This window comes from Diceros bicornis, chromosome 35, assembly GCF_020826845.1.
Source record: "Diceros bicornis minor isolate mBicDic1 chromosome 35, mDicBic1.mat.cur, whole genome shotgun sequence".
NCBI lineage: Eukaryota > Metazoa > Chordata > Mammalia > Perissodactyla > Rhinocerotidae > Diceros > Diceros bicornis.
This window is the reverse complement of record NC_080774.1, coordinates 23,298,276-23,325,157: the sequence shown is the minus strand read 5'-3', so window position 1 is coordinate 23,325,157 and position 26,882 is coordinate 23,298,276. Positions and strand designations below refer to the sequence as shown.

At 55.0% G+C, this 26,882-nt stretch overlaps 1 protein-coding gene across 1 annotated transcript; it reads left to right on the top strand.

Moving 5' to 3' along the window:
• ZMAT5 (zinc finger matrin-type 5) lies at positions 1-26,874 on the top strand. The gene is made up of 6 exons (XM_058531749.1): positions 1-73; positions 12,144-12,298; positions 17,180-17,242; positions 18,651-18,731; positions 20,525-20,636; positions 25,558-26,874. Exons 2-6 carry the CDS (start codon positions 12,172-12,174, stop codon positions 25,685-25,687), a joined length of 513 nt encoding a protein of 170 aa, XP_058387732.1. The 5' UTR covers positions 1-73; positions 12,144-12,171; the 3' UTR covers positions 25,688-26,874.
• The last annotated feature ends 8 nt before the right edge of the window (positions 26,875-26,882 follow it).

Below are 26,882 nucleotides of genomic sequence, written 5' to 3'. Positions count from 1 at the left end.
ATTCCCAGCAAGCAGTGCGCGACGCGAGGGCGCAGGAGGAGGAGCTCAGAACTGTCGGGCCCAGCAGAGCCAGGTACAGTACCTCCTTCTTTGGCGGGACGTGGAGGGGCCAGTCCTTGCTCTTCCTCACTCCCACACCGGGAGGACTTGGGCTCTTCCTTTGAGTCTGCGCGCCCCCCGGCAGGCCTCACCGTTTAACGGGATGGAGAGTGGACAGAGGAGCCGGGGGACCTGGGGTCCTGAGTTCCCGGCTCGTCTCTCCGCCTGTCTTCTTTTTCAGCCCCAAATCCAGGCCTGGAGTTGGAGACTGTGACAAAAGTTGGGTCCTGGGTGCTGAACCCCTTAGCCAGACCTCAGGGGAAGGAGCTTTTCTGCTCGTGCTTCCTGTTCCCCTCACCCCTGGGCTTCGCTGCGGAGAACCCTGGCCTGGAAGGCGGGAGACTTGGGAATAGAAAGAACAAGGGCCGGGCAACAAATGTTTTCTGAGCGCCTCCTCTGGTTCATGCGCTCACCGGTAGACAAATCTCTGCTCTCAAGGAGTGTTCATTCTAGTGTGTGGGCGGATGGGGAGGTGCAGTAACCTCAAACAAGTAATGCTTTGAAGAGCAGAAGAGAGGTTGGTTTGGGGGTGGTGATGGTGCTGTTTTAGCTAGGGTGCCCAGGGGGACACTTAACCAGAGACCTGAATGAATACTAGCGGGTCAAATAGGAAAGCGTTGGTGCTAAGGCCTTGAGGCTGCTGCAGTCTTGAGGTGTCTGAGGGAAAGAAGTGGGCTGTGAAGAGGTGGGCTTGGGTCAGCTCATATCTGGCCTTGTAACCCGGGGTAAGGAGTTTTATTTTTTTCTAATTGCACTAAGAAACCACTGAAGGGTTTTAAGCAGGGATATGACATGATCTATCTAATTTACATGTTAATGTCATCATTCTGGCTGCTCTCTGGAGAAACGACTGAAGAGGGGAAATTATTGTGGGTCATTTGAGGCTGGGTGGTAATTTAGGGTGTGGATTAGAGTAGTGATCAGATTTGGGATGTATTTTGGGAGGTAGGACAAACAGAATAAGCTGACAGATGCATGTAGAGTGTGCAGGGAAGAGGAGTTGAGGATGACATCTAAGTTTTGACCTCAACAACTTAAGGTCGATGGGGATGATCTTAAGTTCTGTTTGGCCACGTTAAGTTTGAGCTGTCCCTTAGACATCAAGTGGAGATGTCTGAGGCAAATGGAGATTTGGATCTGGAGTCCAGAGGAGAGGTCTGAGCCAGAGATAAAAGCTATCAGCATAGGTGTGGCATTGAAAACCAGGAACTGGATTAAAGGCCTGGATCTGCCTCTGACTCCTCAAAGCAACAGTAATGCCTGATTAGGGGTCTGGGAGGAAAAATGTGATGCTCTACCTCCATGATGAGTTATCCCTTCTGGGGTTATTTTCTATTTGCAAAGCATCCTGGTAGCCCCTTGGAGCAGAAAGTTATGAAGTTGCTGGGAATCTTTTTTTTTGTTTTTTTTTTGTGAGGAAGATTTGCCCTGAGCTAACATCTGTTGCCAGTCTTCCTCTAGTTTGTATGGGGATCACTGCCACAGCATGGCTGCCAATGAGTGTTGTAGATCTGTGCCTGGGAACCAAACCCGGACCGCTGAAGTGGAATGCACCAAACTTAACCACTAGCCCATGGGACCAACAGCAAATCTGGCTGATGGGAAGTTCTGAGGAGGGAGGAATTATTTTAGGTGGGATGGGTAGGGAAGACCACAGGGAGTGAAGGTGTGGCTTGTTTTATTTGGGGTTTTTTTTGGTTTTTTAGTTCTCATTTTGGAGCAACAATTGTTAAAAACCTAATTTTCTTTAAGCCACCGATTTCAACTTAGAAATTATTCTATACATAAATCTAGAAAAATAAGAAAAATAATTGTAACTTTTCTCTTGGTTAATGTTTGAACTCAAGTTGAACAAACTAAAGTTCTTTAAACATTCAACCCTATTACCAGCTTAATTACATTCCCTTACACATTTGACTCCACTTATAAATTTAATATATGTGATTTTCTTTTTAAGTACTTAAGATACATAACCTAACAAGCATAATTTCCCCAGAATACTTAAAGTTGCTAGAAAATCTAATAAATTAAACTTATAAACATAATGAATTTCAAGTTCTTGTAAACAGTTCAATACTTTTTTTTTCCCCTCTCCAAAGCCCCAGTACATAGTTGTATATTCTAGTTACAGGTCCTTGTAGTTCTTCTATGTAAGCTGTGGCCACAGCATGGCTACTGACAGGTGAGTGGTGTGATTCCATGCTCGGGAACTGAACCCAGGGTGCCAAAGCGGAGGCTGCCTAACTTTAACTGCGAGGCCATCAGGGCTGGCCCAACGGTTCAGTACTTGTAACAGTCGTAGTCAAATTCTCTTATGTCAGCTGTTCACAGTCTGGGGAGCTGAAAAAAAAAAATACAGGCTCCATCTCTGACATGGAATTAGGATATGGGGGGCACCCTTAGTAGCTTTTACAGCACCCCGGGTGATTCTAATATGCAGCCAGGGTTTCCAACCATTGCTAACCTCTCGACTTAAAATCACAAATCTAGTATCAATTACTGACATATATTTTATCAATTACATAATTATAGATTTTAACTTGAAATCACAATGCTTTTCTGTTATATATTCAACATGTCGAATTCTTTTCAATGTTACAGATACTTTCAAATACCAAGTACACACTGATTATTACTAAACTTAGGACAAGAACATTAATACAATGAGTTTGATTTATTCTACTACCTCTATGTTCAATTCTAAACTTTCCTGGAGGGCGGGCCCCGTGGCTTAGCGGTTAAGTGCACGCGCTCTGCTTGCTGGCCACCCGGGTTCGGAACCCCAGGCGCGCACCGACGCACCGCTTCTCTGGCCATGCTGAGGCCGCGTCCCACATACAGCAACTAGAAGGATGTGCAGCTATGACATACAACTATCTACTGGGGCTTTGGGGGGAAAAAAATAAATAAAATTATAAAAATAAAAATAAAAAAAAACTTTCCTGGAGTGTGACAGGACACTTAGCCACTAAGAAACAGCTTTATCCACTCTAATGAATTGTGCTTAGCATTCCAATCAAGTTAAGGTTAACATTTCAGTGAGCTGAGGTTATTCACAATCAGACCGATTTCTGACTGGGATACGAATCTGGGGGCTGTGTCTACCCAGAGGGACTGTCCCCAGCAGAGGCTGCCTCTGGGATGCAGAGAGTGGAGAGATCAGTGGGCAGGAGAAGCTCCTTCCCCCAGGCTTTGTTTTTTAGCGGGTACTAGACTCACTGGTTAAAATGCAAATTTCTGGGCCCCCCTCCAGATCTGCTGACTCTGAATTCCTGGAGAGCTGACCCAAGAGACTTCATTTTTAGTAAGCTCCCCACCAGGATCCATGGAAAAGTTTGAACAGGAGTTGTTTTAAGAGGGTTGATTTGATGCTGCCCACGGTGAACTGAGGAGGCTGGTTCAGGTGCGAGGGGGTGAGACCTGACTTGGGCAGCAGTGACAGTGGTGACAGAGGGTCAGATGGTATTTGGAACCCAGACTAGGGGCAGAAGACGGGGGAGGCAGAGGCAATTCTGAGTCCGGGAATCTGTTTCAGGAGCCTCCTGCAGACTATTTTTACCTTTCCTCTTTGGAAACTCTGGCCTCCTGGGACCTGCAACTATCTGATGAGAAACTGTGTCTCCAGCCTGCAGCTCCCTGGAGCCCAGATTCGGGTTCAGCCAACCTTCCTTTGGCCAGGTCTGCTTGGAATCAGGGTGCACCCTGTTGGCCTTCAGCCAGGGACTGAGAGTAACGTCTACTCTGGATCTTGTTCACCACCACCCGTAGCTGGTTCATCCAGGTGAACCAGATCACTGGAACCATCCACAGCAGCTCCTAAGGGAGAAGGAATAGGACTTCATTCCTTCCTGACAAATCTTCTACTCCTTTGAAGGGAATTTTTTTGGAAAATTTAAAAACAACATATGCTAAATGTAGAAACAGAGAAACATAGAAAAACACAAAATGGAAAAAAAAATCGCACATATACTCCTATTATCCAGACATAACGACAGTAAATATTATGTCTGCTCTAGTGTTTGTGTGTGTGTGTTGGGAGGGAGGTTCTTTCTCCTTAAAAAACTGGTATCATATTGTACGCACTGCTGTGATCACAAGCCATTTTGCATTTAGCAATATGGAGTGAACATTTATCCACGTGAGGGAATCGTTTCCTTTGACTTGATTTTTTTGTTGTTGTTGAGGAAAGTTCTCCCTGAGCTAACATCCAGTGCCAACCTTAATCTTTTTTCCTTTTTGTATGTGAGCTGCTGCCACAGCATGACCACTAATAGATGAGTGGTGTAGGTCCGCGCCAGGGATCTGAACCCGGGCCACCGAAGCAGAGCACACCGAACTTAGCCACTACGTCACTGGGGCTGGCCCTTGACTTGATTTTTAATGGCTACGTGTTACTCCAGTGTGCAGATGTGGCTCATGCCCTACACTTGCTCTTTGCCAGCTGTGGGCTCCCTCTGCCCACAGTTTTTTTAGGGTAAGATGAGGATAACAGGCTTTGTGCATCATGTCATTGAACCCCGACTCCCACCCCACACGGGACCCTGAGCAGCCTGCCTGGCATGTGGTGAGCAATGGATAACTGTCAGCTGTTCTTACTGTTGGACTTTCAGAATGAGATATATTGCAGTGACGACCTTGGTACTGAGATCTTTGAAATCATCCTTGGAGAAATTCCCTGTTGGATGCGGGTGCCCCTCCTTGGTGTCCCCAGCACAGAGGTTGATACCTTGTACTGTTACTGGGGACGCATCTGTCAGCCACCCCCAGCAAACACGCAGTGCACCTTCTTGTGATATCAGGGACTCTGTGTCATGAGGTATGAACCCCAGTCTGGCAGAGAGGAAGTACTCAGCAAATGTTTGGCTGCTGAATGAATGAATGACTGTAAAGGGACCTGTGGAACTTTAGGGTTTGCATGTGTGAGTGGGGGAGAGGGTCCCTTTTGACTTGACTCAGGAGTGTTTTGGGATATGGGGCACTTTGTACCTGTGGCCATCACAGACTGTGAAGTGATTTAGTTTTTCCTTTATTCCACTGTATTAGTTAGCTACTGCTGTATAATAAATTACCCCAAAACTTAGTGACTTAATACCACAAACATCATCTCATATAGTTTCTGAAGGTTGGGAATGTGGGAGTGGCTTAGCTGGGTGGTACTGTCACAGAGTCTCCCATGAGGTTGCAGTCAAGCTGTCAGCCAGGGCTGCACTCGTCTGAAGGCTTGACTGGGGCTGGAGGGTCTGCTCCCAAGGGGCATGGCTGTTAGCAGGAGGCCTCAGTTCCTTGCTACGTGGGCCTCCCCACAGGGCTGCTAACAATATGGCAGCCGGCTTCCCCTGGAGCAAGTGATTAGAGGAAGGGAGACACCAGGATGGAAGCCACGGTGTCTTTTATTAAGTGACATGCTGTCACCTCTGCTCTATTGTCTTAGTCACATGGACCACTACTGATACAGCTTGGGAGGGAACAACACAAGGTGCGAACACCAGGAGGTGGGATCGCTGGGGGCCGTGGAGGCTGGCCGCCACATCCACAAATGTGTATTGAGCACCACTGGCATGCCAGGCACTGTGCTGAGCACCTGGCATGCATGATTTAATCCTCATGGTAATCTTATGAAATGATACTATTACCCTTGTCTTCCAGATGAGGCTCAGAGGGTTTGCTGAGAGTTTCACAGTCTGAAATTGGCAGGGATGGGATTCAGACCTGGGTTGAATGATTAGAGTCAGTATTGGATTGGGCAGTCTGTGTGACTTGGGGCAAGCTCTCGCCTTCTCTGTTCTTCAGTCCGTCATCTGCCACCTTAGACCAGCATTTCTCCGAGTGTGGTCTGTGGACTCTGCATCAGAGCCTCCTTAGGTCCTGGCCCTCTCCTAGACCTGCCGAGTTAGAAACTGCTGTGGACGGGGCCCCCACTCCCTTGTACTGCTGGGACTTTATATGATGTGCCTCACCCCAAGGGATGGACCATATGAACGAGGTCAGGATGAGAAAGCTGGGTGGTTGCTACAAAACACCAGGCATCTGGGGGAGACCCCTAACATGTTGGCTCCTATCAGGGGAGGCATCTGGATCTTCTTGGCACTTCTGCTGGAGCTGGGTCCTGAGCAGGCAGTCTGCGGGCCACCCCCATAGGGCACTTCTGATGCCACAGATTCCAGACTGCAAGCGTATGAGGCACTGGGACATTGCCGTGCTCCTGGTGGGCATGCAATAAAGCGTCCTCTGGCTGCAGTTTGCTGTTTACCTAGGGTCTGGCAGTGCCATAATTAGAAGAAATGACAGGTGAGCTTGAGGGCAGCATGTGGCGAGCACAAATCCTGGATAATTACAGTGCACATCCCAGCCCCTGGCCACAGCCAAGCTGCTGGCTTATTTTAGCCCTGTCCCAAAGCCAACTTTGTGCCTGAGATACACACGATGAAAGGAACCAAGAATATCGATGAAGCACAAATGTCTGCCCCATGACAGCCTCACAGCAGAGTAGTGGGGTGGGGAGAGAAAGGGTTCTGGGGTCAGCCTGACCCCAGTGTGAATGCTGGCTCTGATGTGCCTTGGTTGCGGGGTCTCGGGCACATGGCTTCACAGCGTCATGGTGAGGGCTCCCCGAGAGGGTGCATGGGGGTCCTCAGTGCCACCGGCCCACAGGCAGCCCTCATGCTGATGAGAAGTTATCATCACCAGTGTGTCTCCTGGCCATGGCTTTGAGTATTTAGGAGTATTTCTGAGCCTGTTTCCTCATCTGTGAAACGGACACCTTGCTGTCTACTCAGAGGGTCTCTGAGGATTAAACAAGAGAATGAAAGCCAGGTGCCCAGCATGCAGGAGTTGAATCTGAAGCTGTCTTCCCTCACCCCTGCCACCCCCATTCTCTTTTCTCCCCTCCTCCACCCACAGTGTCTCAACTCGTTGGTAATCTTTTCCTTGAGCCCAGAGGACTGAAGTCAGGGGCCGGGGGATGGCCAGGTGTGGTTTAAGTCCTGCGGGGAGGGTGGTGGTGGCAGGAGACCTGCCTTTAGGGCATTATGTGTCTCTCTTCTCTGCCCATCCTCATCCTCATCCCCAGATTCAAGCTCAAGAAGAGGGCCTGGGAGTAGCTATTGGTGAACGGAGGGCAGGAGGCAGTTACGTGTGCGAGCCCCTGTTGTGGGTACTGGGGTGCAGCAGACAGCACTCCGCCCTCATGGAGCCTGTATTCTAGTGGGGAGGCAGGCTCACAGGACAGTCAGTCATGACAGTGTGTGAGATGGTGAGACAAGCTGTGGAAAACAGAGCAGGTTGTAGGGGAGGTGGAAGTGTCTGCGGCTACGAGTTTGGCTGCCATTTTAAATCAGGTGGTCAAGATGTGCTCGCCAGGTGGGTGAGGGAGTGAGCAGCCTGGATGATATGGTAACAACAGTAACAGCCTCCATTCTTTGAGCACTAACTATATGCTAGGCATCTTTATATACTACTACCGTGGTAAATCCACAGCAGAGGTGGGGGTCGCTGTTTTATAGCAAAGTACAGACTCAGGGACATGAAATAACTTTCCAGAGGTCACCCAGCTGGTAAGTGGCAGAGCTGGGATTCGAACCCATACCCGTGTGGCCGCAGAGGGCTGTCCCACTAGCCTTGCCTGCTGCCCCTTGGCCACAAGGAGCCGCCCTGTCACCTGGCTAAGCTCCAGGGAGACAGCAGATGCTGTTGGCTGCGTGGACCTGGTCCCTGGGAGTGAGTGGGTGGCACCACCTGTGTTCCCAGGGAGGGAGTGGGGCCTGATCATTCTGTGTTTCGGACAGGGCCTCGCTCACGCTGCCGAGCACGCCAGCCTCAGAGGATGAGGATGAATCATGGCAGAGAGGGCCGGCTTAGTCAGCACGCCATGCTGGTGTCAGAGACGTCTGGCTGTCCCCACCCCCCTTCCCTGACCTCCCACTCAGGGCTGCCAAGTGCAGTGGTGCAGGGTGTCCCTTGTGCAAGGACGCCTGGCTGAGGGTGAGTCGGAGTGGAATATGCTCCGCTTGCCAAGTTGTGTGTCTGGCTCGGCTGCTGTGTTTGTCCAGAGGATTCTGCAGCCCCTCCTTTTCCTAACGTGCGCTAAGGCGCTGGAGCGGGAGGCAGTTGGGTCAGGAGCCCTAGAAGTTCACACCTGGGTGACGCCTGGGTGAGGTTACCTTGCTGAAGGTCTGCTCCTGCCCGGGAACAGGGCCTCTGCCTCCATGGGGACAGGCCTGTGAAGGAGGAGGGAAGCGCCGGCTCCCCTGGAGCTGGTCTGCTGCCCTGACACCATCCCCGGGCAGTGGGGGCTCTGCAGGGCAGGGGTCTGGGCCCTGCCGTGAGGGCTGAGGTTCCGGCCCCACCTCTGCCTTGTGCCGTGTACTTTGGGCAGCTCACTTCCCCTCTCCTGGCCTCACTTTCCTCATCTCTAATACAGACCAGCTGACCCCAGAGGTCACTTGGGCACCGGCATCCTCTTCCTTATTCTGAGCCTGTGTTTTCTGAAATACAGGCTCTTCAAAGGCCAATAATAATGACGGTGATGACGGCCAGCGTTTCCTGAGGGCCTCCTGTGGGCCAGGCTCTGTGCTAAGTGTGTGTGTGGATGATCTGAGTCTCACAGCAACCCTGACATGGGCACTGTTATTTTCCCAGTTCTTACGGGAGGAAACTGAGGCCAGAAGTTAATTGCCCAAGATCACAGAGTTAGAAAGCAGTGGCACCTGGATTTAGCACTGGATGGTCTGGAGGGGCCCTTAGAGATCACCTGGTCTAGCTACCTGCTGCCCACTTCACACAGGGGGAAACTGAGGCCCAGAGAGGGCAAGTGACGGAGCCACAGCCTCACCTGGGAGAGCTGGGACTAGAACGTGGGGTCCATTGACCCATCCCGGATGGCTGAGCACTTCCCCTGTGCCGGACGGGGGGGTGGCCAGGGTGGGCAGAGGAAGGTATGGTGGGTAGTATGGCTGCTGTGGCCCTCAGCTGAGGCTGGTTTGCCCCCACAGTGTGTGTGTGCACGCCACAGAGAGGAAAACAGACACACACACACACACACACACGCACACACACGCGCACGCGCGCATCCCAGCCCCGAGGGGCTTGTCATTTGGGTCAGGGTGTTGCAGAGCAGGCGGGAGGAGGGGCGAGTGGTCTTGATTTCCTGGTGGGCTGGTGGGAGGTGCCCTGAGACCTGCTCTGCCCTTCCTGGATGTGTGACCTGGGGACCTCACAGCACCTCTGTGAGCCTTGGTTTCCTCGTTCATAAATGGGATTATAATACATATTTCTCAGGTTCAAAGGGGCCATGTCAGTATGATTTGTTGGCAGGAGACTTTCACGAGTTATTGGGAGTGTGGGTTCTAGAGCCATCTTGCCTGGATTCGAAGCCTGGCTTGGCTGCTCTCTAGCAGCCTGACCTTGGCTAAGTCACTTCACTTATCGGAGCCTCAGTGCCCTCATCTGAAAAGGTGTACTGGGCCCCACCTCACAGGTTGTCCTGAGAATTAAATGAGATGATGCGTATAAAGCTTTTAGCCCAGTGCCACCACATGATAGGTGCTTAATAAATCAGATAATAGGTAACATTTGTTAAGTGCTTGCTCAATGCTGGATGTTATTAGTGTCGTTTGTATTGCTATTACTCTATTATTAATAATTTATTTGGGGCCGGCCCCGTGGCTTAGCGGTTAAGTGCGCACACTCCACTACTGGCGGCCCGGGGTTCGGATCCCGGGCGTGTACCGACTCACCGCTTCTCCGGCCATGCTGAGGCCGCGTCCCACATACAGCAACTAGAAGGATGTGCAACTATGACATACAACTAGCTACTGAGGCTTTGGGGGAGAAAAAGGAGGATTGGCAATAGATGTTAGCTCAGAGCCGGTCTTCCTCAGCAAAAAGAGGATGATTAGCATGGATGTTAGCTCAGGGCTGATCTTCCTCACACACACAAAAAAAATTTATTTGGATTAGCAAACTTCTGCGTACCACTCCCCAAGCAATCAGGCAACCTGTCAGACCCACCGCCTCGTGTTCCTACAGTGAAGGTAGAGACCTAGAGGGGGAAAGTGACTTGCCCAAGGTCACACAGCCAGCTGCTCGGGCCCTGTGTGGTTTTGTCCAGCTGAGTGTGCTGCAGAGCTACTGTTCCATCTCAGTCTTCCCAAGGGACACCCCTCCCTCTGCTCCTCCGCTCTTCATTACTTTCCAGATGCAGCAGCTCCTCAGAGCTTCAAGCTTCGTGAATGGCTTGGTTAAGCACTCGGACGTTAAATGTTCATCTCTTACCGTTTCAATCCAATTCCTATAAGTTTATTGGCAAGACGGGGTGTATTAGAGCTGCCAAATTTAATATATCAAGTCCATGTGTCTGGATGCGGTTTCTCAGCAGTAATGGGAGAAGAGAGGTTTTATACGTTTTCATTTTGAGTGACTGTCTGTTCCTGCTCCCATTACAGCCCTTGACTGAATGGCCGCCGTCCCCGTCTGCCGCAGGAGCGGCTTTCTCCATCGACTCGGTGGCTGCCTGCACTGTCCAGGGGCTTGTTTGTCTCTGCGCCTCTCCCCAGTCTCTTCTTCCCAAGATGCATTTCCCATCTGTCTGCCCTGTGAGTGAAGGCCAGCTTTACCTTTGCCAGATCCTGGGAGTCTGGGGCTTTCGCTGATGGCCTGGGCTGCTACCTCGTGACCTTGGGGAAGTCACTGCCCTTTGTCCTCTGGGCCTCAGGAACCTGCTCTGTGAAGTGAAGGGTCAGAGCATAGGACCTGAAGGGTGAGGGGCTGGTCTGGGCTCAGCCTTTGCAGATCCTACTCGATGGCCTCAAGTGGACCCATTCCTCCTCTGGTCTTGTGCACCAAACTAGGGGACCAAGGACTGGCCATGAGAGTCACAGAATCGCCACCTACCTTGGGCTGCAGATCTCCTGGGTCAGGAGTGACAGCTGTGATCACCATGACTTAAGGGTCTTAAGACCCTGAAACATTCTTGTTTCCCTCTGTGATTGGTTGGGGACCTGCCACCTTAGAGTTTAGCTAATCTCCTTGGCAAGCCATTTGCATTTCTGCCTGAGTCCGCTGGCTTCTCTAAGCGTTGAGCTGGCTGTGGAAGAAGGGGCACCTGGCAGTAGGGTTTTAGGGGGCCTGAGTTTGCCTTCTGTTTACCAGTGTGTGTGACCTTGGGCAAATCACTCCCTCTCTCTGAACCTCAGTTGTCCCATGAGGAAAATACGTATTAATTCATTTATTCAACAAATATTTGGTTGCCTACTCTGTACCATACATTACTTTGAGTGTTGGGGCTTCAGCAATAAACGAAACAAAAATATCCCAGCCCGCGTGGATTTATATTCCTGTTGAGGGGAAAAGATAATAAACAGAACAAGTAACTTATTACTTCAAGAGTGATAAAAGTGAAGCAGGGAGTGGGGAAAGCTAAGTGGAGGGTGGAGGGTTCTGCAATTTTAAATAAAGCAGTCATGGGAGATTACTGAGAAGTATTTGAGCAAAGACTGAAGGAGCTGAGTACGCAAGCGTGTCAGGTATGGGGGAGAGCATCGAGGCAGAGGGAACAGCAGGGACAGGCTGGGAGGTGAGATGGGCGTGTGCCTGGCGTATGTGAGGAACAGAGAGGAGGTCTGTGTGGCTGGATTGGAGTGAACAGGAGAGAGGAGGTCAGAAGTCGGGTGGGGGCTGGGGGCAGCCAGAGGGCGTGAAGTGGTGGTTCTCCAGCCTGGCTACATATGAGAATTCCCTGGGGAGCTTTAAAAACCACTGATACCGGGTCTCACCCACTGAGGTTCTGCTTTCTCTGGCCTGGGGTAGAAGCTGGGCACCAGAATTGTTAAAAGCCCAGTCTGGCATGAGGCCTCTCAGGCCGTAATCATCGCCCGCATAGTTCCTCACGGGCTGTCGTGGGGTTTAAATGAGGTGGCGCGTGTGAGCAGAGCCTTCCTTACCCCGCGCAGGCCTGGCCCTTGGAGTGCTTAGTGGGCTGGCGTGCCCGGGGCCTTGGTGTGAGGCGTTTCCTCTGTGCTCTGACTGAGTGCTGTGTGGCTTCCCAGGCAGCAGCAGCCCCTGGCGCAGGTGGCCATGGGGAAGCGTTACTTCTGCGACTACTGTGACCGCTCCTTCCAGGACAACCTCCACAACCGCAAGAAGCACCTGAATGGGCTGCAGCACCTCAAGGCCAAGAAGGTCTGGTACGACATGTTCCGAGGTGGGTGGCAGCCGGGCTGACGGAGCCCTGCTCTCTGACTTTCCTTATCATCAGACAGTGAAGCACCGTGGGCCAGCGACGGTCCTGCTCTGGGCATTTTGAGGAGCAAAAGAGACGAGGCCTGGGCCACCGGCTCCTAGGGGCAGACGGGCCCTCGCAGGGGCAGGCTGGAACGTGAGCTCCTTTCCCCGGCAATCTTGCCCCAGAGCTCCGCCTGCCTGCTCTGGGGACACTGTGGCCAGGAAGAAGGCCTCTCTGAGGAGGTGATGTTTGAGCCAAAGCTGAAAGGTAGGGAAAAGCCAGCCACACCATTTTGGGCAGGGGGCATGCCAGAGCAGGCACATGAGCAATGCCCCAGGTGCCCTCGGAGCAGAAGAGAGGGTGTGGCTGGACGCAGCGGGAGAGGAGGAGGATGGTGGGGGCTGAAGCTGGCGACAGGGCAGGGGCCGGATGGTGCAGGAGGATCACAGTAAGGGGGTGGGTTGACCTGAGGGCAGAGGGCAGTGATTGAAGGGCTTTAGGCAGCGGCCAGTGTGACCAGAGCCACACTTGGCGGTGATGACTGACTGCTGCGTGAGCAGTGGGGTGCGGTAAATGGCTGTTGAAATGACTGGCTGGATGAATGAATAACCGGGGCTGCCGGAGGGAGGGCTCTTCTGGGAAAGGCTTCTCAGAGCAGGTGCGGCTGGACCGAGAGTGAGCTAAGGCCGTAAGCCCCAGCGCAGGGCCTGGCACCCGGGAGGCACTCACTGTAGGGAAGGTGCTGCTGCTGTCATTAGGCATATATGCTAAAGAATAGCGACCTGCCGCGGTGGCCAGCCAGGAGCCAGAGCTAAGAGGGAGCTTGGTGTGGGGCGGGGGTGGGCCCGGAGCTCCTGGAATGAACTGGGCGGGGCCCACGCTCCACAAGCTGGGGAGCAGGACTCTGAGACAGGGCCCAGAGTGGAAGGAAGAAACTGAGTCCCAGCAGCTGGGAAGGAAGGAGAAGGGGACAGAGTTCATTCCCTGGTCTGAGATTCAGAATTCACAAGAAGGGAGTGAGCTTTATTGAGTGCCTGCTGCATGCCAGGTGCCTTCCATGGTTTGTCATTCGCTTTTCTCAGTATTTCTCTAAGGCAGTGGATCTCAACCCTTCGAGTTAGGATCACCTGGAGACCTTGAAATAAAAAGTGCTCGTCCCCTGACCCCATCCCCAGAGGCAGGTTTGGGGCCCAGGCATGGTATTGTCAAAGCTCTCCTAGACTCTCCCCCTTTCAGATGAGGAAGCTCAGGCTCAGAGGCTTGGGTGAGGGGGGCGGCCAGCAGGCCAGGCATGGCTGTGGTTGTGAGGGGCCAGGAGTAGGGGCAGAGGGGTCTCCTAGGTGCCTGGGAGGCCTCTGACCCCGGTGTCAGGCAGAGGCTCCCATCCCCCCAATCCAGTGGGGTGCTGTGATCTGGCATGGATCTGGGCCTCAAGATCAGCTTGGTGTTTGCTCCTGGTCCCAGGTTCTCAGCTGAGAACAGCAGAGTCCTCGGGTCCAGGGCTGATCGGCAGCGGCTGTTGTGTTACTTACAGAAGAGATGAAACAGTGGGCGCCATGAGCCCCTTCCCGGGGATCCTGCATTCCTAGCATCCTCTCACATCCCCAGCCACATTCAGTCCTTGAAACAGCTCTGCGAGGGAGGCTGGGTGGGCTGGGGGTCCCCACTTACAGGTGGTGACTTTGAAATCCAGAGTGGTGGATTACTCACCAGGGGTCCTCAAGCTGGCGTACAAGCTTTTGCCACTTCCTCAAGAGGCTTCCCCAGGCTCCAGCTTACCTGAGTAGCCGCACAGCGCAGGCTGTGGGGAGGCACGTGGTACCCAGCCTGGGCTAGGACTCGACACCCGCTCTGCTCCCAGCTTCATGGCCTTGGACAAGTCCCTTAGCCCTAGGAATGGTTGACCATCCATCTGCCATGGCTGGGACCGGCACAGGTCCTGGAGCTAGGCTGCCTGGGTGTCAGTCCCAAGGTGTCACTCACTAACAGTGTGACCCTAATTTCGTTGTGTGTAAAACAGCCATAACAACAGTACCCACCTCCTAGGTGGGGGTGACGGGCTCAGTATTCTCATGATGACTGTATGGCACGTGAGGGTTCACTAAGTAGGAACGTGCCTACGGATCCACAAAAGGATTGGCCTCAGGCCCTTCATCTCATGGGCTCATTCATTCAGACAACGCTCAGCGCCACTGAGCATGTCCTTGGCTCCCAGATAGGCTCTGAAGACTCACAGGGGAATAAAGCAGGGCCCCTCTCCTAAGCGGCCTCATGCCCAGTTACAACAATGTGTTCCGGGTGGAACCCCTGTCCTGCCCAGGCCTCCATGCCCTGCCAACCTCTCCCTCTGAGCTCTGGCTATGCTGGCCACTGCAAGTACTGTCCCCTTGGTGGGCATGCTCGTCCCACCCCACCCCAGCCCCCAGCTGTCCTCCCTGCCCCCGGCCTGGTCCTCCCATCTCAGAACTCAGCTCAGGCAGCAGGTCCTCGGGAGTGCCCTCCCCGACCTCAGGGCCAGGTCAGGTCATTTGGCTGCACGCTAGCTGTTTACACGTTTATATCCACGTGGCTTAGTGTGCCTGTTGGAGTGGAAGGAAGAACTGGGTCTGACTTGTTCTCCACTAAATCCTCATCCTGGCGTGGTGCCTGGCACCCAGGACGTGCTCAGTAAATGTTTGTTAGATGAACGTCTAAATGAATGAGCAAACAAACACAGGGCACCGGGGCAGCTGTTCATTTTGGGAGATGAAGCGAGAAGGACCAATGGGGTCAGATCACGAGGAGCCTTGAACTCCGGGCGGAGGAGCATGGGCTTCTTTGTGCAGGGCCTGGGCCGGGGGTTCTCAACCCTGGGTGCCCTTCAGAGTCACTGAGGAGCTTTTAGCAATTCTCCTGCTCTCTCCCTCAGATGAATTAAAGCAGAAGCTGAGAAGGGTGGGCTCGGGCATCCGTGTATTTTAAAAGCTGCCCCGTGAGTCTGCCATGTGGCTGGGGTTGAGAACCACCCACCGGATGCTGGGCAGCCTGGAACTCCTCTCCCACACTGAGTCCCCACCAGGGCCCCTTGTCTAGGACTTGGGCTCAGGCCCCCTGCCAGCCTCAGCTGTCCTACCCCCAAGGGGACCCTAGGCAATGTCCACATGCCCTCCCCAGCCCTCCACCCCTGGGAAGGTCTGTGTCAGGAGCTGAGTGGGCTGAGTCTGACAAGCCCAGTGCTGACAGATGGCCCCCTCCCCACCCTGGAGGCTCCACCCCCGCTCCGCCTGGTCACCCCTGGAGTGAGTCCTCTGGTAACCAACTCCTGACCCAAGCAGCCCACCCCACCCCAGCCCCCAGCTGCCCTGCCCTGGGGAGGGGAGGAGCCCTCATCAGAGTTGGCTACTCACCCAGCCACCAGGAGATCAGCAACCACAGGGGAAAGGGCAGAGGCTTTAGATTCACACTCCAGGGTTCAAACCTGGCAGAGCCGCTTCTTGCTGTGTGCCCTTGGGCAGATCACTTCCCCTATCTGAACCTCAGTTTTCCCCTCTGCAAAATGGGGATGTTGGCACTGTCAGTGGGTTTGTGAGGAGGAAATGAAATAAGAACCGCTCCCATTTGTTGAGCATCCACTACCGACGTTCTCAGTCCTGGCTGCACGTTAGCCTCACGTGGGGAACACGATGCCAAGGCCGCTCCCAATCCCACCTTCCCAGCGATTCTCACGTGCCACTGGCCAGAGGAGGAACCACCAGCCCCCTCTGCCAAGTGCTCTCCATCCGTTATCTTATGAAATTTTCACAGCAGCCCTACCAGGTGAGAGTTTTCCTCCCATTTTACATATGGGGAAACTGAGACTCGGAGAGATTAAGCAGCTTGCCTGTAGTCATGTGTACCTGGACTCAGAAGTCCACGGTCTGTCCTTTACCGCAGCGGCCTCTAGGAAAAGTGTTGGAGGAACAAAATGGGAAGGTGCTCAGCCCAGGCCTGGCCTCGCCTCTCCTCCAGGGCAACTTCAAGGGCTAAGTCAGGGCACCTTCCTCACACGTCTTACTCACTTACAGATTTTAAAGATTTTATTTATTTATTTTTTCCCCCCAAAGCCCCAGTAGATAGTTGTTTGTCATAGCTGCACATCCTTCTAGTTGCTGTATGTGGGACTCGGCCTCAGGATGGACGGAGAAGTGGTGCCTCGGTGCGCGCCCGGGATCTGAACCCGGGCCACCAGCATCGGAGCACGTGCACTTAACCACCAAGCCACGGGGCCGGCCCTCACTTATAGATTTTAACTGATTGATTTTTTGCCTACCAAGAAGCATACAAAATGTAAACCGTAAATATATGGTGAAAATAAAAGTAGGAAAAATCAGAGGAAACCAGGGTTAAGGATCATATCCAGAATGAGTGTCGCAACGTCTTGTTGAGGCTGGCGGCTGGTCTGGCTCTGAGAGCCTGGAGCTGGTGTAAGGAGGGGAACGGAGGGCTGTGGAGCCATGCCTGGGCCCTCGGGTTTACTGGTGGGCTTTTTAGCTTTTTATTTTGAAATAATTGTAGGTTTACAAGACGTTGCAAAGACAGCACAGAGAGGTCTCATGGTACCAGGAATTTTTTTTAACTTGCAAGGTGATTCCATTGTGCAAAGTCAAAAGCCTCTGACCTAAATCCTGGTCTTGCCCTTGGCTGGGTCTGGGTCTGGGTCAGGTGGCAGGGTTGAGGTCACCTGAAGCTGGGATCCCTCCGCCCAGCATCCCCGCCTGTGGTTGTCCCCTGCTTATACTCCTCCATGGATGGGAAACTCTTTCCTTTCCTCACAACTGACCTCAGTGATCAGAAGTGCCTGTGTGCAGCTGAAGTCTGAACCCAGCCCCTCTCACCTCGCAGATGCAGCTGCCATCTTGCTGGATGAGCAGAACAAGCGGCCCTGCAGGAAGTTTCTACTGACAGGTAAAGGGCTCTGCTCAGCTCCAGTACCCCCAGGGACCAGCATGCCCAGTCTGGCCTGCGTGGGCCTCTGCAGAGCCTCTCCCCCAGCCCCAGCCACCATCCTAAGCCCACTTTATGGCCTTGGTGCATCAGCCGACTGGTCCATCGGGGCCTTCCCAGGGATTGTGGCTTAGGACTTCCAGGGCCTGGTCCTAAGCTCTTCAGACCTGGAATGTGATTTTATTGGCTCACCCAGAACAAGCAAGTGCTGGGAGATTGCAGGTAAATCCGGGAGTCACTGTTGGGTGTAATAGACTGGCTGCTTGAGTTAGCCTGGGAGCCTGACCTCCGCTGTGCCCTGCCTCCCAGCAGGCAGGGCTGGAGACCATAATAGCTCTGACAATGCTGAGGAGGCTCAGAATTAGAAACAAAGATGCTAGGTGTTGATTTGACTGCTCAATACCCAGCTAATAAAGATGCATACAGTTCTAAGAGAGAAAAACCTCAGTAAGTGAAGGAACCAAAGATAAATGAAAATAAGGATAGGAAAAATGAGACAAAGCCAGTAGAATGATTAGTATCCTCTATACTTGCCTTGAGGTCTTGTATGTTCTCTAAGGGTTTGGCCCTGAGCTTCCTAGCAGCCAAGGCAAAGAGGAAAACCAGGATGATTAACATGGTGTGTAAGGGAGCTTAACACTGGGGGGAGGTACTGCTATTGACCTACGGAAGCTGGGTGAACAGCCATGCTCCCCTCAGGAGACAGAGCTGCCTCTAGAATGAGCACCAGGCCTGCAGATCATGGGCTTCCCCACAGACTTCACCTTGATGTGAACAGGCCACTGGTAGGTTTTGCTGGCTTAGGACACCTCCAGTCTCCTGTTATTTTGAGGTGCATTTTGGTCTCCTTGGTTGGGATTTGGAAAGCCACCCCAGACTTGGGTACCTCCTTGACAAAGCTGCCATTAAAAGCCTTTCTGGAGAGCAGTCCAGCTGCTCATGCAAGCCAGAGGGGTGGGCAGGGCACCTGGCGGAGGGCATAGCATGTGCAATGGCCTGGAGTGGAGAGAGGAAGCATGACCCTTTCAGGGACCCACCCGTGGTTCACTGAGGCTGGGGAACAGGGGCTGGGGGCCAGGGGTTGGTAACAAGAGACAAGCCTGCAGAGGCTTGTGCAACCCAATCACGAAAGACGTCAGTGGGGTTTGATCCCTAGCCAGGGAAGGGTCGTGAGCATGGACCAGACAGGTGGTTCTGGCTGCTCGTGTGGGCAGGGCCAGAGAGAGTCCTAGTTTTTCTTTAGAGGTGGGGTGGCTAGTCTTTAGGCCTACAGCCCTGCCCCTAAAGCTCCAACCACCCCTCATCAGGGTGCCCCTCAGCACACGGTGGGGGTCCTTGGGAGCAGCAAGTAACTCTTTTCTTGTTGCAGGCCAGTGTGACTTTGGCTCCAACTGCAGATTTTCCCACATGTCGGAGCGAGACCTGCAGGAGCTGAGCATCCAGGTGGAGGGTGTGTTTCCGTGGAGACCCTGGGTGGGGGCGGGTGCCGGCTGCTGGAGGGTGCAGGATCTGGGGCTGGGGAAGCTGCCCTGTGCCTCCCCACCTCCCCGTTTTGTGGCTGCTGTGTGGGGTAGGCTGAGGACTGCCTGAGGTGATAGGGCGGGTGTCAGGAACTGCTTCCTAACCACCCCAGGCATGAGTGCCTGAGCAAGCTCCTGGCCATGTCCCGTGCTGGGTTTAAAGTGACATGCAGGACTTCCTGCCCAGGAGCCCTAAGGGTGCACCCCACCCCAGGGCCCTGCTGCTAGCCTGGCATTCATTCATATATGTCTGCGGGCCCTCCTTCCCTCAGTCAGGCAACAACATGGAGCCCCTACTCAGCTCCTGGCGGATCCCCTGCTGTGCTCTGGGGACGCGGGGATGCAGAGATCGCCTTCGCTGCCCTCAGGATTCTCAGGCCTGGTGATTCCAGGGAGGAGCAAGTTCAGCTTCCCCTGGAAACTAGCATGTCTGCCGTTGGGAAATGCACTTCTCACTTCTCCAATTAGAGAATGAGGAAGTTCCCACTTAGTCTTTATCGATCTTCGCATGTAGCCCCTCATTGAACAGATGGAGAAACTGAGGCCAGCACTCAGGCAGAAGGGCCTCATCTGAGCCCCCAGCAAGTTAGAGGCCAACTCCGGTCTCCCAGGGTGCTGCCACTCACTCTTCCCTCATCCGGGTAGCGTTGGGCCAGCCAGCAGGTGTCTGGGGCAGCCTGGCCTTTGCCCTCGTCCCCCCTGGGCCTCACTCCCCTCTGGCCAGTGAGACCCTGCAGGCAATGCCCTGCCCCAGGATACTGATGGCCGTGTGGCCGCAGCCATGGCACAAACACAGGGTTTCCAGGAGCTTTCCCAGGGCGGAAGCAAGGCCCATGGGCCTATCCAGCGAGTCCTGGCAGTGGCCATATCTCTCCCTCTTCCTTGGCCGTGGGCTCTAGGGGACGGTTGGCCGGTGGTGGGGAGAACACAGGCCAGTGGGAGCTAGAGACACCTGGTGAGGCAGGGAGAGGCCCGAGGGGGCTGGGAGCAGAGGCGCGCCCCCAGCTGGCAGCTCCTACAGTCCTGGCTCAGCCACAGCCCCTGTGACCTTAGCACATGGCTCAGCCTCTTGGAGGAGCACCCTGACCTGTCGAACGTGACCGCTCATGAAATGAAGTGAGATGACACGTGTGCAATGCTAGCCCAGGGCCTGGCCCGGAGTATGCGTTGCTCCATGAGTTGGATTGTTTTCCTCTGGTCCCAGGCCCTCCAGAGACTCTGACCCCATCACACTCTCGCACGTGGCTTGTTTGAACTCCATCCATTGCTCAGTTTTAATTCAATCAGCAAAGGTTTTTGTAGGACATTTTAGGAAAAGAAAAATCAGGAAAGCTGAGGCTCCTTCTCTAGGATCAGAGAACTGGCAAGTGGCTGAGCCAAGATTCAAACCCTGCTCTGCCTCGTTCTGCAGCCCACGCGGCCTCCCTGTACCCCAGATTTGGACTTTTCCCGAGGGCCAGGCTCTCTATGTGCATTATCCTGTGTCCGGCTCGAGAAAGCTTGGGAGTCAACCACTCTTTTGTCTCCACTTAATGGGGAAGCAGAGTGAGGTCCAGAGGGGCGGGCCTGGGGAGGTGGCAGCATGATGGGGTCAGGCCTGAGGCTCTGCTCCCAGTCTCCCTGCCTGCGCCCCTCAGGAAGGTTGCTGCTGCCTTGTGGGCGGGTGGGGTTCAGGCAGGAGTGAGCGTGCCCCTCACTGGTCTCTGTCTCCCTATCCCCACAGAGGAGAGGCGGGCCAGGGAGTGGCCACTAGACATTGCTGAGATCCCCGAGGGCCATCTGGAGGACTGGCTGGAGAAGAGAGCCAAGCGGCTGAGCTCAGCCCCAAGCAGCAGGTACAAGCTCCATGGGTCCCCTCCTCCTGTGCCCTCTGGGAACAAAGACCCCAGCCAGCCTGCCCTGACCTGAAGCTGAGCAGTCTCCATGAACTGCCCAGGCCCAGGCACCAGACACGGACCTGCTCTGCTACCCAGAGCTCCCTGAGGGAGGAGCCACATGAGGGACTCTTGGGTGCCCAGGTCCTCACCAAAGGCTGAGGGGTATGCATTTAAAAGTGCCTTTTCCGGGGCCCTGACCCCCTCCATTGGTGGCTCCTCCCTTATTGGAGCCTTTGCCGGCTCAAGGGGAGACCAAGCCGAGTTGACTCCCTATCACCAAGTCCATTGCCAGAGGGAGGGGCCTGACTATGGTTACTGAGGCCCCTCTAGGGCCCTGCCAGATAGGCATGTTGACCTGACCCTGCAGTGGGGGAATCGGGGGCTCACAGGAGGGTGTGACTTGCCCCAGGGCACACGGCTAGGAAGAAGCAGAGTTGGAATTGCACAGGGGTGACAGGCTCTTTGTCACTGTCCCACTGCCTCCCTGAAAAGGGGGCTGCTGCCTGGGCCCAGCATTCAGGATGCTCAGAGGCGGACCAGGCGCCCTTCATCTCTTGTATGGTGAGCACCCTGTGTCAGGGGCCCTGAGGTGTGTGCTGTGTGCCCTCCCAGGTCCTCCTCTTTCAGCCAAGGTCCCTGGGCTCTTCCCCCAGGTACTGAAGGAGAGAGAAGGGAGGAAGAGGCTACAGAATGTGCTTGTGAGCTGCCTATGACTTTGTACAAGTTGCCCCACCCTGGGCCACCTTGTTTTCCCCATCGTGCAATGGGGCTTCAGACCCGATTATCTCTGTGGTGTGGCCTTATGGGCCAGCAGCTTGGCCTGGGCCTAGGGAGCCTGGTCAGATGGTCTTTGGGGTCAGGACTTCCTTCGTGGCTCTATCAGGAAGTGGAGGCCAAGCGTCTTGCCTTCTCTGTGCCCCAATGAAGAGAGATCATTAAGCTATTTTAAAATTAACTTTTGTTTTTTACCTTTGTTTTATATCTGTGCCCAGTTTTTGCCCCCCTACCTTGAAAATTTGTAGTACAGACATGACTGAAATGTTGGAGTGTGACGTCCCTTCCACCTCATCCTGTCTAAAGTGGTTGTGATTTTGGTCATGTGGGTGCGCCCCTTGGGCCTGGCATCGCCCAGGGATCCGTGTCCAGCACCCCAGGCTTCTTCAGCCCGTGCGTCAGAGCACTAGGGCCGGGTGGAAGCACCCAGAGAGCTCCGCGCTGCCCTGCTCCTTGGAGCAGCCGCTGCGGTCCCGGCTGTACTCTGCGCTCACTCCTGTGCTCCCCTGGCCACTCTCCTCCCTGCTGTTTCTGGAAGAGAACCTGCAACTGGGGACCACCCGAGGCTCTAGGGGATCTGTACCTGTCCCCCAGGCCCCTGTCCCTCTGGCCACCCCCCAGGGGACCTGCTTTCACATAACCACATGTTCTCTGTGCCCACCCTCCTGTCCACCTGTCTGCTGAGGGCTCGGAGCCAAAATGAATTACTCTCTGAGCAGAGCAGGCCTGTCCAGCCTTGAGAAAAAGGGGTTGTTGGAAGGGAGGTGAACATTTATTGCTTTGGCCGTGGCTGCCTAGGTCTTCCTCAGCCCGCTCCCTGCAGGCTGGGCTCCTGAAAAATGACGCCTGTATCCTGCGGTCTGTGAGCTGTGGGCTCTGCCCCTGCATCCGTGGCCCCCACCCTGCAGAGTGAGGGGAGGTGGATTCAAACCCCGGGCTGCCTCGCTCTGTTCCCTGAGTCTCCCACCCCCGAGGCAGCCTTGCAGAAACAGTGCCCTCTGTGCCCTTCAACCTCCCCGCTCTCTTAGATGGCCACAGCAGCCCTTTCTGGTCTCCCACCTCCCCTCTGCTCCTCCAGTTCATCGTCCTCCACACAACAGCCCCAACCAGCTTGTAAAACACTCCCCGCCGGGCCTCTACTTAAACCCTCTTAGGCTTCCTCCACCTCGGGGGAGCCCAGACTCCGCAGCCCAGCTCACAGGGCCAGGGCAACTTCCCTGCCGCCTCCGCAGCCCCTGGGGGTCACCTTCTCACCTCTCCCATCTGGCTTCTGTGTCAGTCCTGCTGGATGCTTGGTGGCTTCTTAGATGTGGTGGGCGTTTCTGATTTTGGGGCACCCTGGGAATGCTCTTTCCTCTGCCTGGAACTGCCTCCCCACCTCTTTGCCTGGCAAAGTCAGACTCATCCTTCAAGCTTTAACTAAGACATCTCCCCTTCCAGCATCCGCCGCCCCCGCCCCCCCGCCAGCCTCCCCCTCACGGCCTTGAGCTCATATTGTCATTTGGGCCTGGCGCTGGCCCACATGTTGACTGCATGAGAGAGCGTTTGGGGGAGCAGGGTCCCAAGCCTGGAGGACTATTCTCCAGGTGGTAATGTCATGGGCCCACTGTGGGGACCAGTCTGGTGGCTCCTCTCCCTTCCCCCAGGACACAGAGCACACATGGTTGCCTGGTCCACCTGGGGCCACCCACACCTGAGGGCTCTGACCCCATAGGCCCCACAGAGCCCTCAAAGTGAGCCGGCCAGCCATCCTGTAAAAGAGGAAATGGAGGCTCTGTGGGGCCCCAGCCTGGCACATCGTGCCATCCCCCTCAGCAGACTGACCCTGAGGCATCTGCCAAGAGCAGCCAGCGGGGAGGGAGAGGCCGACCTCAGACACGCAGACTAATCCCCTGGCGAGGACAGTGCTTGTCCCTGCTCTCCATTGTTGGCTCTTCAGATTGTGACTTTATCCCTCTTAATCTCCCCCTTTGCACCCCTCGCTGAGCCAGTGCCCCTGTCCAGCCCAGGTGCCTCCCTAAGGCTTTCCTTCTGATCAGGACCATGGCCGGGGAGAAACGAGAGCTGCTCCTGTCCTTGTTCCCGGGGCAAACAGGCCATGAGAGGAGCCACGAGCAGAGCCCTGCCACACGTGCCCCTCAGTGTCTCGTCTGCTCTGTGCGAAGCTCGAGGGGTATGCTCTGAGGGCTCTGGGGCCCAGGGAACGTGCCAGTGTCTGAGAGCACACGTGGGGATGCCCTCCTCCTGGTGGGAGGCCTCAGGGCGTGCAGGGCCACTGGGCCCCAGATGCCCAGGAATCTGCCCCATCTTCTAGAGGAAGGGTTTGAGGCTCATGGGAAGGGGCTCCCCAGGAGCACACCCTCTGTAGGGGAGACTTACATTCACCCTGGCCCTGTAGGGAGCTCAGGCTTGGCTGGCAGCTGGGGCTCTCCCTTCCAGCAACTGTGGAGCCCCCCCACTCCCACCTTTCTCTGTGGCTGGCAGAGTTTATGAAATCTCCCCAGGGTCATAAATCATGCTGAGAGCCACTTTCTGTGCTTTCCAGGAGGCAGCCAGCAGCCGAGCAGGGGATTTCCCTGGCCTCACACAGCACGAGGCCCCTGAGGTTGTGCCTCAGCCTGCCTGGTCTTCAGGTCGGCTCTGTACAGCGGGTCAGGCCCCGAAAGGCGCAGGCTGGGTGGGTCCCCGGGCTCCTGACCCCAGCCCCCAGCCTCTACCTTGGAGGCCTGAGGCCTCTCCAAACCTCTCACAGAAGGCCCAGGACTTTCCCTTTCTGCAGAGGGCTGGCCACTGGGGCCCTGAGCCCTCCAGGAGCTGACAGGGCCTCACCTTCACTGAGAGCTGAGCCTGGGGGTGGAGTGGGGTGGGGTGCTCCTGGGGCTGAAGCGGGGGGGCCAATGTCTGGAGTACAGGGTGCATTCCAGTCCCCCATCGCCCATCCCCAGACTGTGTCACCTGGCACGTGACTGACTCCGGGCACCTCGGTTGCCTCATCTGTAAAATGGGCTTTGCACAAGGATTCTTGAGGTTTCTCTAGGCCATGGTGTCGGGCCCAGAGTAGTGCCTGGTCAGTAAGAGCGCTCAGCATTGCTGTTTGTCTTCAGCAGACATTCACAGGGTGGCCTCCCTGCGCCAGGCCCAGCCCCAGGGGGACAGATGGATCCCACCTCTACCCCCTGGTCTCTCCCAGAGGGGAGACACGAGCTTCCAGGCGAGTTCAAAATGCTCTGTAGCCTGAGGAGGCAGTGCAGCCCTGGAGCGGCAGCCTGAGTTGGGGGTCAAGTCTAGAAGGATTGGGATGTGGAGCAGTTGGTGGGGAAAGGCTGCCTCTGCGCCTCCCCGGGCCTCAGTCGGCTCCCTTAGGACAGGGCAGCCCCAGGCTAGGCACTCAGGGTGGGTGCTCCCTACAGGCCCTGAGCTCCCAGGAGGTGGCTCCAGAGGCCGTGGACCTTAAGGGGAAGGACAGTGAGTAGCATGAGAAATGAGGCTTTTAAAAAAAAGTTTTGACAATATTTTTTTCTGATTTCAAAGGCTTGCGTGCTTGTAAAACTTTTCTTGAAAGGTAGAAAGAAGTAAAAAAATCAACCATAATTGCATTCAGATAGAACCACTGTTAACATTTTGCTGTCTTCCAGGTTTTTTTTATGCATTTATATATGTTATATATCTTTAAACAAAAATAGTATCATGCTATATACATTATTTTATAAGCTGCTTTTTCTCCTTACACAGTACATCATGACACTTTTCCTCATCAGTACATATAAGTCTGCCTTAATTTTTACGCAGGCTGCATAGCATTCTCTGCTGTGGACGTGCATATATATTTATTTGATCCCCCACAGGTGGACTCTTAGGTTATTGCCATTTCTCGTAGCTCAATCTCTGCCCACAATCCTGCTATTTCCTTGGACTCGGTTCCTAGAGGTGAGGTTGCTGGCTCAAAGGGTCTGCATGTTTTTGAGGCTCTGCCTTCCAGAAAGGTCTTGCAGGCAGCTGACCCTCCCCACAGCCGGGGTGGTGGGGAGGGTAAGCCGGGGGTGGTGCTGCAGCATGGGCCTGGGCCGTGCCCGACTCTCACTCTCTACCTTTCCCTTCTTTCTAGGGCTGAACCCATCAGAGCCACCATCTTCCAGTACCCTGTGGGCTGGCCACCAGTCCAGGAGCTGCCTCCATCCCTGCGGGCACCCCCACCCGGGGGATGGCCCCTGCAGCCCAGCGTCCAGTGGGGCTGAGCCCCTTGTCTACATCTGGTCAGCTCTGGAGTCAATCACAATAAAGATAAGGGCCCCTACTGGGGAGGCCGAGCCCCCTTCCTGCTGCACCCCATGGAGCCTCTAAAACTATCCACCTGGTCTGGCCTCGCTGAGGTCCAGGAGTCCCCCAGCAGGTGCAGCCCTGGTCCTGGCTCTGTGCCAGGCAGCTCCCCCTCCCTCCCTCATGGGACATCTTGAGAAGATGGGTGAGAAAACTTCCTTCTGGATGTTTATAAAGAAAGTCTGTCACCACAGTGGTGTGGCTGCACTTCCCTCTTGCCCGGGGCCCTCAGCCCCGTGCTCTGGCCCCTGGTCGGAGATGGGCAAGGCTGGAGCAAGTTGAGGTCCTCTGCAGGGTGACCCGTGCTTGCTGCCCTTCTCCCTTGGGGGCCGGCAGAGGCCCAGCACAGCCGGGCAGCAGGTGGCTAGTGAGGCTGTGACTGTCACCCAGGTGAGATGTAGCTCCATATCTGTGGAGGGGAGCTTGAGGACACGGGCTGCCATCCCAGTCCCACGTCTGCCCATGCTGAGCCGGTGCCCGAGTGTGAGATGGTACAACTGGGGCAGGGATGCAAGCTGGGTCTCCGATCTGGGTGGTGTAGAGAAGTGGGCGACCCAGGAGGACAGGCCCTGGGCTTGAGACAGTGGCCTGGCTGAGCTTCCTGGCACTGACAGCGCTGGGCTGCGCCAGCCCCTTGGCCCAGGGGCCCTCCCAAGGCTTCTGCCCTGGAGGAGCCCCCTTGCCGGCCAGGAGATCACACAGGCTGCTCAGGTGATTTGGAGCCTCCAGGTCCCAGCTCTGCCTCCTTCCTCAACTGCACTCCAGTTCTAGATTCTGTGCTGGGGTGGTGGTGGGCAATGTGGCCCTCAGGTCACTAGGCCTCTGGTGGGGGGCCCCAGAGGGTGAGGTGGCTACAGAGCCACCTCAGATGCCCCATCCTCCATGAGCTTCTGCCCTTCCTGAAAATCCCTGTTGATGGGGGAACTGAGGCCAAATCTGGGGGCCCTCTGAGCCTCAGGCTCCTCTCCTGTGAAATGGGCTGATTCTCTGGCCCCAGTGGGTGCGTGGAGGAAGGCTGGGTTTGAAGGAGGGTCAGAGGAAGGGACTCAGCAAAAGGCCTCCTCAGGCCATGCCAGGGAGTAGGGCCCAGGAGACCCCGGCCTCACACCGCCT